Source organism: Mus caroli, chromosome 15 (assembly GCF_900094665.2).
Source record: "Mus caroli chromosome 15, CAROLI_EIJ_v1.1, whole genome shotgun sequence".
Taxonomy (NCBI): domain Eukaryota; kingdom Metazoa; phylum Chordata; class Mammalia; order Rodentia; family Muridae; genus Mus; species Mus caroli.
Genome location: NC_034584.1, coordinates 74984527 through 74995889, shown reverse-complemented (window position 1 = coordinate 74995889; position 11363 = coordinate 74984527). Strand labels below are relative to the sequence as shown.

The window sequence follows — 11363 nt, the reverse complement described above, 5'->3', positions numbered from 1 at the left end:
CTTGCCTGGGCAACAGTGAAACCTTCAAGAGGGAGATGGAGTTGGGGGAGTGGGGTAAAAGGATGCAGATATGGTGTTCAATAGGTTTACAAAATGCATCTTTTCTGGGCTGGGGAGATGGCTCTTTTGGCAGGGTGCTTGACACACAAACACATGGACCTGAGGTTCAAACCCCCAAACCTACATAAAAAGACAGGCAAGGTGGCTGTAATCTAGCGCTAGGGAGAAGGGACCAGGTGGAGGACCTTGGGCTTCTAGGCACTTACTCTAACCCAATCAGTGAACTCCAGGTTTAAACAGACTGTCTCAGTAAGCTGGAAAGCTGTCGAGACAGCCCAGTAGGCAAAGTACTTGCTATGCTGATAGGGACAGAGAGTCCTTGAGCTCAGAGATATGCACTAGAGAAAGCAGGAATGTTACACAGAGCTGTCTCTTCGGAAGAAAGATGTATAGCCTGTTGTGATGGTTTGTATATGCTTGGCTTAGGGAGTGGAACTATTAGACGGTGTGGTCCTGTTGGGGTAGGTGTCACTGTGGGTGTGGGCTTTAAGATCCTCATTTTAGCTGCCTGGAAGCCAATATTCTGCTAGCAGCCTTCAGATGGAAGATGTCGAACTCTCAGTTCCTCCTGCACAATACCTGCCTGGATGCTGCCACGCTCCCACTTTGATAATAATGGACTCAACTGCTGAACCTGTAAGCCAGCTCCAATTACATGTTGTCCTTATGAGTTGCCTTGGTCATGGTGTCTGTTCACAGCAGAAAACCCTAGGACACCTGTTTTCTGCCCAGAAGACTGGGGATGGAAGTGACTAGTAGGATGCACAATGGTATGGCCAGGTCACACCTGGCTCCCCCAGACTTGATGTTTATCTCAGTCATCCTCCCCAGACCCTTTGCTTATCACTGTTCCTCAGTCAATCTATAGAACCCTCTATATGGGAGAAGTCACGTGCACTTTACAAACAGGACCAGAGATGTTTTATAGCCTGATGGCCTTTGTACTATTTGTATGATTGAGACACCAGGTCCTTGCCCAGACCCTTAAGATTTCATATGTATGTACTTTACAAAGAGCTTTGGTGTAGTTATGCCTTAAACATTATTGTGTACATGGGACTGAATTATCACCAAGAAACTTTTTCTAAATTGCGCTCTTCTTAAATATGCCTAAGTTAACTGCCTGGTGTCAGATGCGAGAAGCCTGAACCAACACCAGTTACTGAGTCATGCTACACTGGACTTGTTCTTGACTCATGGGGATCAACACTGTTGGCCATGGTGTTTGCAGAGACCCCCATACTATGCAAGTACAAAGATCTGCAGTTTGACCCTCAGCAACCACAAAAGAGCCAGGCACAGAAGTGGGAACTTGGGAATGCCAGGACCACAGGAAGATAAGAGACAGGAGATCCTGGAGACCTACTAGAGAGTCTACTAAGTGTAAAGGACAGGTGTTGGGCTCAATGAGACTGTCTCAAAACCAAGGTGGGCAAGGGATGAGGATGCCCAATGTGAAGCCCTTAATCCCAGCACTTGGGAGGCAGAGGCAGGTGGATCTGAGTTCAAGGCCAGGTCTAGAGTGAGTTCCAGGACAGCCAGGGCCACACAGTGACCGTCTTGAAATACCAAAAAAATAAATAAATAAATAAATAAAATAAATAAAAGACACCCAGTGTCAATCACTGACATTTGACAGATGCTCTGCACCTCTGGCTTTGCTGCAGGAGGATTCCTTTACTGAAGGAGGGCCAAGTTCAGCATAGTACCACTGAGACAGATTTTTTTTTTTTTAACACTGATTATCTCAATCTGTACATTGTGTAGTCTGTGGGAATTATCTCCACAGCAATCCTCCTGCCTCAGCCTCCTTTGTGCTGGGGTATCAAGACAAGTTGAGATTCTGGATACCTAAGAGCACAGACTTCCTCCTTCAAACACTCCTGACAACGACATTGTCTTTAGCTCCTTCCTAGACAGAGGTTGGGGTTGTAGGTCACACTCAGTTTTTCTTCCTGGACCATGATATCAGTCTTCTACTAAACAGCACACCTGCCATCTCCACACCCTGGAGGCTGAGGTACCATTTCAAGGCCAGCATGGAGAAGTCCACATACACTAAGACCTCAAAAGATGCTGGGGTCTTAAAGTCAGAGGTTTCTCTTTGGACCCAATCAAGATTGAACAAATACTGAATGTGGCATATTATCAGGTGACCTTTCAGGACACTACTACCATGTTTCCTTGCTGCTACTGAGTTTAAGGTTTGTTTACATTTTTCCTTGCCAGATGAAATCTCAGTTGTTACCAAGTTGCTTAATTCTCCTAGTTCTTTTCAACTAAAAATCTGATCAACAAAATCTTCATGTCTGTTTTGTGGCAGAGTCTCTGGACTGCCCTGAAACTGCGTATGTTGGTCTGTGTACCAGACACTCATCTGCAGAGATCTACAGAGCTCTGGCCTTGCAGGAATGGCCAAAGAGTTGGGCTTTCTGAAGGGGAGGGGGGGACTAGGAGCGAAGGTTGGGGCCACCTAGTGTAAGTGACCAGGCTTGGGCAGCTTCTAGCGGTTAAAGCTTCAGGAGACGCTCTGGATGAGCTTTGGTGAAACAGTTCCTGAGCCTTTGTTCCTGTGGACAGGGTGGGGTGGGGTGGGGGGTCTAAAAGCAGATCCTTTCTATTGGCTTGGTCTGGGATGTTAGGGATGCCTCATCTGCATGTGGAGAGCTTCGGGGCCCCTACACGTCTGATTGTTTGGGGTCCTCGTGGTCACGTGACAGTGGTTGGGAGGTAAGACACTGTCCTCAGGTCTGAGGGTACAGGTGTTTCTGAGCCCACTCAACCTTACCAAGTTTCCTGGCAAGGTCCACTGCCCCACAGTGTAGAACAAACAGGTTGACCTGGCTCCTTCTGCCTCCTGAGTGCTGAGATTAAAAGTTGTGGGCTACCACAACAGCTTTGCTCACTTAAACCACTTCACTATTATTGGTGGAGGTCAGAGAACAAGTTTGTGGATTCCCCCCACCCCCAACAGGCCCTTACTAGTTGAGCCATCTTGCCAGCTCTTCAATTTCACACACACCAAAATACACAGCCCAAGGCAAGGGGAATGTCCCTCTTCCGGCTGGTCTTTTCATAACTCACCTTTCGACTAGCTTGTCCAAATAGCTACCTATCTACTTAACAAGGATAAGAGGCTGGGAGGTCCCATAATGCAATCGGTTTACCCAGTTAGCATTGTCCTGAGAAGACAACCTCTGTAAAAGATGGAATAGGCACCTGAGCTGAAGGGACCCAACAATATCCATCCTGAGCTACAAACGTCAGGTTAAATATTATTTAACCTGGGCAAAAAGAATTGAAATCAAGGGATCTGATGATGTGACTCATGAATCCAGGAATTTCTTGCTACTTTACAATCAAGTAAATAATTGAAAAGGACCACAGGAAGAGTCTAGCCTAGTGTGTGGCAAAGTGTGCCTACATAGGACTCAGTAAACAACACTAGGCATTTGACTATATTACTAATACGGTTTGTTAGGGGATCTTTTTGAACCAAAAGTTACTGTCAGTGTTATGAGCACATAACAATGTTTGATAGGTGAACTGAACTCATTTCTTTATGGTGACACAATCTCACTGTAAGTGAGGAAACATTGTAGACTTGAGGCATCTGGAAAATAAGTATGAGCTACATTATTCTGCAAGATTATGTTGCTGTAAAAAATATAAAACAGCCAGGCATGGTGGAGCACACCTTTAATCCTGACACTGGGGAGATGAGGCAGATTTCTGTGTTCCAGGTCAGCCAATGATACAATGAGACTCTGTCTCAACAACAAAAAACTGGAGAAAACAAGAATGCACGGCTATCTGTTGTGAACCCCAAGCAAGAGAATTTAATGTACATTCTTTTTGTTTGTTTTTAAATATTTATTTTATGTATATGAATACACTGTAGCTGTCTTCAGACACACCAGAAGAAGGCATCAGATCTCATTACAGATGGTTGTGAGCCACCATGTGGTTGCTGGGATTTGAACTCAGGAAGAGCAGTCAGTGCCATGTCCCCAGCCTCTGTTTGTTGAGACAGGGTTTCTCTGTGTAGCTCTGGCTGTCCTGGAACTTGTTTTGTAGACCAGGCTGGCCTTCAACTCAGAGATCTGCCTGCCTCTGCTTCCTGAGTGTGTAAAGGAGTGCCGCAGAACACAGCAGTAACTCTAACACTGTAATCAGCAAGCTCTAATCACTGTAACCGGGTTCTCCTCAGCTCTCCTACTCTACAGACACAGCTCTGCTTTCACCGCCATCTCATTCCCATAGGGCTTTAGCAGGGGGTGCACTTCCTCTTCCAGGAATCTGTGGACCTGCCAGGGAAGAGCAAACATAAGACCAAGGAAGGGAATGTTAATACCGTCTTCAAACCACTCCCAGCACCAAGACCTAGCATGCTAAAGCTTCCTCCACTGAGCGTGTGCTGTCTGTTAGCTATGTCTCCCAGAAAGAAACACATCATCCCAGCACATGCATAAAGACCATCATGCAGAGGCAGGGTTCCTCTGAAGTCTGCCAGACACCCACACTGAAGTCGTACATTCCCCCACTCTCAGCTCTAGGCTCATCTGACCAGTCTCCAAGGGACTAACTTTCCCACCCTTGCCTGTACTGACCACTGCCTTGGCTCAAAGACCCCATGATCGCTATCTTATTCAAGCTTACATCTGTGTGCCTGTGCCTGTGTGTGGCCGTCAGTAGAGCTGAACAATACCCTGGATTTTCTGGAGCTGGAGCTAGAAGGAACTTGGGCTTTTGTGGTGTGAGTCCTTACGGCCTAAACATTTTGTTCCTTGCAAAATTAAAGCACAGTTTTGACCTTTGAGAAAAGAAATGAGTAACTCTTCATTTCAGAAAGCTGGATGAAAGCGCACCACTGATGTCTGACTGGCTGCCATGCTTCAAGCATTCTGACCTTGAGGATACCACAGGGAAGGACAACTCTCACATCCTTGGGGTAGGGGGATCTCTACTCCTTTGTTTTAAGACGATCTTTCTATGGATGCATGCAACTCAGCTGGCTTAGAACTCACTATGTAATCCGGGCAGGAGTTAAAGGCCGGAGCCACCACGGCCAGCCTTTACTATACTCCCAGAGGCTCAGGCTCTGCATCAGCAGCACAGACACAGACTCCTCAGAGCATCCTACTGGACAGTTACCTGCTGGGGTGCTCGGCCAGTGAAAGAAGAGGGGTCCAGCAAGTGCTCCAGCTGTGAGTGGATGAGGCTGAAGTAGGCATCTGCCCGGATGCGCTCTATAAGGTCATTGTCGCCTCCTTCCTGCTTGACCACAGCAGCTGCCTGCTGGGAAAGCACTCTGATTTTCTCATGGCAGTCCTGGGGAGAGGGAGACAGTGTCAGCTCATCATTGCCCGTGTAGACCTTATAGTCAGACATCGCCTCAGAACCTGCCCTGCTATGCAGGCGATTCTACAGCACCTCCTCCATGACCTCCCCTCCGAGCACAGCTTAGGGACACTGGGGTAGATGGTCCTCCCCCAGAACACATTATGAAGGAGGCTCTTGCCTCTTCCTTTCCAACAGAAGATGCAGACCTTAGGACATCCCTTATGATTCAGGTTTTTTAGAGACAGAGTCTCTTTATGTAGACCAGGCTGGCCTTGAACTCTCAGATCCACCTGCTTCTGCATCCTGAGTGCTGGGATTAAAGGTGTGAGCCACGATCCCAGCTTGGTTCACCATTGAGATTCACCATTGGCATACCTGTCGGCTGCCCCCGGCTTTCACCATTGCCATGATGATGTTCTCTGTGGCCATGAAAGGCAGCTCTTGCCGAATGCGCCGTTCTATTACCTAGAAAGGCCAAGGCAGATGTCTCAACATTAAGAAGCCAGAGCAGGTCACACGAATGCATCATGGGGCCGTGAAGTGGCCCTGTTCACAGATGGGTGACTTGTCCTTTATCAGCACTGTTTGCTTTCCTACATATCCAGATTCCCTCCTTCCCTTCCTTTCTCAAGAGTAAACTTTCAGAAGCAGCTTCCTGGCCAATCCCTAACCCTACACGCTTGGGCTGCTGAGCTGGCTCAGTGGTTATGAGGACAGGTTGCTCCTACTCAGGACCTGGGTTTGGTTCCCAGCACAGATATGGCTGCTCACAATCACCTGTGACTCCAGTCCCCAGGGATCGGTCACCTTTTTCTGGTTCTTCATGGGCACTGTACATATATAATATACATACATGCAGACAAAATATGTACACATCAAATACCCTCCCTCCACTTGTTTAGTTTCAGTGTCCCAATTCAACGATTACATCGTGAAGATGAATCCATCTGGTTTAGGTACCTAAAGCAAAGCAACTGGCCGGGTATGGTGCTGCATACCTTTAATCCTAGCACTCGGGGGGGGGGGGGCAGAGGCAGTTGGATCTCAGTGAGTTTGAGATCAGCCTGGTAAGTTCTAGGGCAGCCAGGGCTACACAGAGAAACCTTGTCTCAAAAAAACAGAAACAAAAAAAGAAAGAAAAGAAACCCACTTACAAAACACCAACAAAAACAAGACAACTGGCTCCACTTTCTCTGCCTGGCTCCCTGCGGTGCTCACAGTCAACGCAATTCAGTATCCCCCCCCCCCCCCCCAGCAGTCTGTATGCACGTCTGTCTGTCAGTTCCACAGATCTGGCTCCCTATGCTATGACTTGAACTCTAGGATGGGGTCTGGGCAGAAGAACTCTGACTGGGCTGGGCTAGCACCCAATACACTCCCTCCAGAGCACTCCCTCCATATCCAGAGGCCTCTTACTTTGGGGTACACCACCAATCCTTCAGAAATGTTCTGTAGGGTGTTTAATATAGTATCTGCAGTGAGAAACGCTTCAGCCAAACAGATCCGTCTACAAAACAAATGCACTCAGTTAATCAAATGCCAGAGACCTGGGGCGTGCCCCAAGCAACTGCTCTACCGGGCAGTTTCCTTCAGTCCCAAGACTTCACACACCCTAACATCCTCACAACCCTGACCTCCTCCACTTCTAGCAGCAGACGTCATAACCAGAGCTCCACCTCAGACTCCAGTGTGAGGCCAGCCTTCCCTCACTGCTCTTGCTCACTACCACCAATGTGCTCTCCCTACAGGGGGTAGAGCGTCTCGGCAGGTGGCCAGCTGGCTAACCTTACTTACATCCATCTGCATGGCCACTGGGCTCAGGTGGGCTTGGGTCTAGCTCGTTCAGTGGCTCCTGCAATGAAGCTGAGGAGTTTCATCAGGCAAACTAAATCAGTTACACCCTCTAGCACAGCCCTCTGCATCTGAGCACTCAGCACCCATGGCTTCAATCAGCCACGGATCCGAATGTTTGGAGAATAAACTGCTTCAGTAGTCAGTTTCTTTTATCTATTCCCTAAATGATAGTGACAGCAAGCATTCACCCAGCATTGCAGTATCAGGTGTGATATACAATCTAGAGATCATTTAAAATATGAGAGAGGCTTAGCAGTTGAGACCAATGGTTGCCAATGGACCTGGGTTCAGGTTCCCAGAACCCACATGGCCAGCTTCCAACCACCCACAGCTCTAACTCCAGGGAATCCAATGTCCTCTTCTGACCTCTCTGGGTACTAGGCAAGCATTGTACACAGATAGGAAAAACACTTATACACATAAAATAACCTAAATTATGAAAATAATAGACAGGAAGACATGAACAAACAGGTTTTCATAGCAAATCTAGACTCCTTTGGGGGCCTTGAGACTCTCCAAACACTCTGCTCCCTGTGCTCATGCCTTGGCCAAAAGGGCTCCATTCCTCACCTAATAGGTAGCTCTTTGTTGACCTCCTGCCTCTGTGTCTTTGTACCTGTCTTGATCATCCTTTATGTTTCTAAACTTCCTCTCTTTTGAGACAGGTTCTCTAAGCCAGGCTGAACACTGACTTCCTTTGAGGATGACCTTGAACTTCTAATCCTCTTGGCTCTAACCCTGTTCCCGAGAGCTGAAATGACAGGGATGTGGTAGCCCATCTGGTCTTTTTGTGGTACTGGGGATCGAACCCTGGGCTTTATGCTTATAGGCAAGCATTCTGCTGATTAAGTTACATATTAGCACTTCCTCACTAAGCCCTAAGCCATCATCCTTATTTGGAAGACTGCCTGGACTCTACAATCACTGTACTAGGGGAACAGCCAAGTTCACTGCTCCAGCCCAAGCTTCTTTGAGGGTAAGGAAGCAGACATCTTCAAATACATATTTTGGCTTCCTCCCTTTACCCTCCTCCCCGTACTGTGTGCACTGTCCCCATCACTGACCGGTTGGCACTGTCATCCAGAGTACGTTCAAACCACTGCACAGACGCTGTCTGTAGTGGGTCCATGGTAAGGGCCATCAGGTGACGGGCCAGGCTGCAGCAACGTTCGGAGCGCATGGGGTTCCGCTTGTATGGCATTGCACTGGAGCCTGCCCACGGAAGAGAACAAGATGCAAAGGCAGAAAGACATCTGGGATAGCAGGTGCATAAGTACCTGCTAGGCTGGTGCTGAAAAGTCATGGAGGCATCCACACCTCTCCAGCAGTGCTGGGTTATGCTACTCCGGAGCCTCTACTCACCAATCTGCTGTTTCTCAAAGGGCTCCTCCATCTCCTTCAGGTTTGCCAGCAGGCGTATATCAGTGCAAATCTGTGGAGGCAGACCGGGTATCATCCCCAGCACTTGGTACCCGGGAAGCTAGGCTCACATAGGCAGTGAACTCTTATGCCATGCTACCGCTGGGTTCAAGGCCAGCCCTTCCTACCTAGGAGGTCCTAGAGTTTCTACCCAGGCTTCCCTCTGCTCCTGAAAAGCTGGGATGACAAATACAAACAACAGAGACTCAGCAGCTGGCTCTGTAGGGAAACTCGCCTGGAATGCACAGGACCCTGGAGTCTAAGCACCACAGAACAGCAACAGAAATGTTTCTGTCAAAAACTGCTTAAGGTATAACAAAGCTCTGTGTGGTCATGTTTATCTATAACCTTAGCAGCTGAATAAAGTTTGAGGCAAGCCTGGGCTATGATTCTGACTTGGGGGGAGGGGGGAGATAATAGCAGGGGGGTGGGGGTGGGGGAATGACAGAATGACAGACCTACTGTGTACACAGGAGAAAGATGTGTGTGTGTGTAATGGAAAAACAATATGATTATCTTTTTTTCTTTCTTTAAGAAAGGGTCTCAGCTGGGCGGTGATGGCACACGCCTTTAATCCCAGCACTTGGGAGGCAGAGGCAGGCGGATTTCTGAGTTCAAGGCCAGCCTGGTCTACAGAGTGAGTTCCAGGATAGCCTGGATTGCACAGAGAAACCCTGTCTCAAAAAACTAAAAAGAAAGGGTTTCAGTGGCTGGAGAGATGGCTCACTGGTTAAGAGCACTGACTGCTCTCCCAGAGGTCCTGAGTTCAATTCCCAGTGACCACATGGTGGCTCACCATCATCTGTAATGGGATCCGATGCCCTCTTCTGTTGTGTCTGAAGAGAGTGATGATGTATTCATATACACAGAATAAATCAATAATTAAATCTTAAAAAATACCCTGGACCCTGGACCAGTTCTGCCTTTCCCACTGAAATGATGGGATTAGAGGTATGCACCACTACACCTGGCTGAGGAATTTCAATTTCAACACATCCTTCAAAAAATGTAGGAGTAACTTTTTCCTTTAGCACACTCAACTTAAAGGCTTTCCCTATAGATCCCAAATTATTATGCCTAACGTACTGAGAGACACTAACTGAGAGCCTGAGGCTGCCTTGGTCTGTCTGGGGATTCCTTGGCGTTCCCACCTTCCAGCCTGCATGCACACACACAGGCTGTCCCACTCACCTTGTGCACCGATGCTCCTAAACTGGCCAGCACAGACAGCACTTCGATGTCCACTTTCCGTGTGTAGGTCTGTCCTGTGATGATGAAGGCTCTAGCGTAAACAGAAAAGAGACCAATGCTAAAATATGTCACTGTCAGCTGGGCACAGTGGGGCACGCCTTAACCCCAGTGCTCAGGAGGCACAGGTAAGCAGTTCTCTAGACCTAAGGCAGCCTGGTCTACACAGAAAGTAACAGAATAGACAGGACTATATAGAGGCCTTGTCTCAAAAAATAAAAATAAAAAAGTGACTGCACTATAGACTAACCAAAAATGGATCCTAAACAATGGCTTGGCATCCTAGAACACTCAGTTATGAGGAGCTCAGAGGATCTGACTGGCAACTAGCTTCTAAAACAAGCTGTTTCCCTGTTTCCCAAGCTGCTCTGGTCTAAGGAAGAATAGAACCTAAATGCCCATGGCCCCTGCAGTGCCATGAGGTGCCAGGGAAAAAAAAGGAATCATGGAAGAGCCTGGGGGTCTCAACACAGGCACACTGAGGGATCCCAGGAAACAAAGCCAGCAACATATCCGGGCGCTGTGACCTCAGACTGCAATTCTAGCACTGGGTGCTGAGGCACAAGGACTCTGGTGCGTTCAAGCTCAGTCTGGGCGACACTGAGTTTCCTGGACTACAAAGTGGAACTTTATCTCAAACAAACCCACAATAGCAATATGCATAAAGCACTCAGGAAACCAAGGGGCTGGAGAGATAGCTCAGCCGTTAAGAGCATGGCTGTCCTGGAACTCAGAGAGCTGCCTGCCTCAGCTAGGATTAAAGGTGAGTGCCACTGCCTGTCTTCATTTGTTGTTCTTAAGGAGGACCTGGGCTTGATACCCAGCATCCACATGGCTGCTCACAGATGTCATGCCAGTTCCAGAGGACCTGACACTCTCTTCTGGCTCTCACACACACGCATGCATATGTATAAAATTAAAAAAAAAAAATTAAAGAGAGAAAGAACAGGAGAAATAGCTTGGCAGTAAGTGTACGTGGCTGTACTCGCAGAGGATCTGGGTTCCACTCCTAGCACATACACAGCGGTTCACAACCATCCATAACTTCATCTCCAGGGGATCCAAAGCACTCTTCTGGCTTCTGTGGGCACCAGCCACAAGCACCAATGTGGTACCCAGGCTGCATACAGGTAAAGCACTGGTACATACACAAAACACAAATGTGGCACACAGGCATGCACTCAAGTAAAACACTCATACACACAAAACACAAAAAGAAGAGAAGGAAGAGGAGGAGGAGGAAGAAGAGGAGAGAGTGGAATTTAGAGGCCTGTCATTAACAGGGACCCAGCATTTCCCCCAGGAATGTACCTTTTAAACCCTGCCTTTTCTGTCACCATCTTGTCAAGCTGCTCCACCTTTGAGAAAGACAAGACACATCCTGTTAGAAATATAGGTGTAAGCCGGGCGTGGTGGCGCACGCCTTTAATCCCAGCACT

At 48.0% G+C, this 11363-nt stretch overlaps 1 protein-coding gene across 1 annotated transcript in view; it reads right to left on the bottom strand.

Annotated features, from left to right (window-relative positions):
- Nucleotides 1–4270: 4270 nt before the first annotated feature.
- Nucleotides 4271–11363, bottom strand: part of Adsl (adenylosuccinate lyase) — a 20217-nt gene continuing 13124 nt past the window's right edge. Inside the window, exons 6-13 of the mRNA XM_021182892.1 lie at nt 11236–11282; nt 9868–9958; nt 8620–8689; nt 8322–8469; nt 6820–6910; nt 5779–5868; nt 5215–5391; nt 4271–4367 (exon numbers count right to left, since the gene is read on the bottom strand). Coding sequence (XP_021038551.1) covers nt 4281–4367; nt 5215–5391; nt 5779–5868; nt 6820–6910; nt 8322–8469; nt 8620–8689; nt 9868–9958; nt 11236–11282 — 801 coding nt within the window. The 3' untranslated portion in view covers nt 4271–4280. The remainder of the gene's footprint in view (nt 4368–5214; nt 5392–5778; nt 5869–6819; nt 6911–8321; nt 8470–8619; nt 8690–9867; nt 9959–11235; nt 11283–11363) is intronic.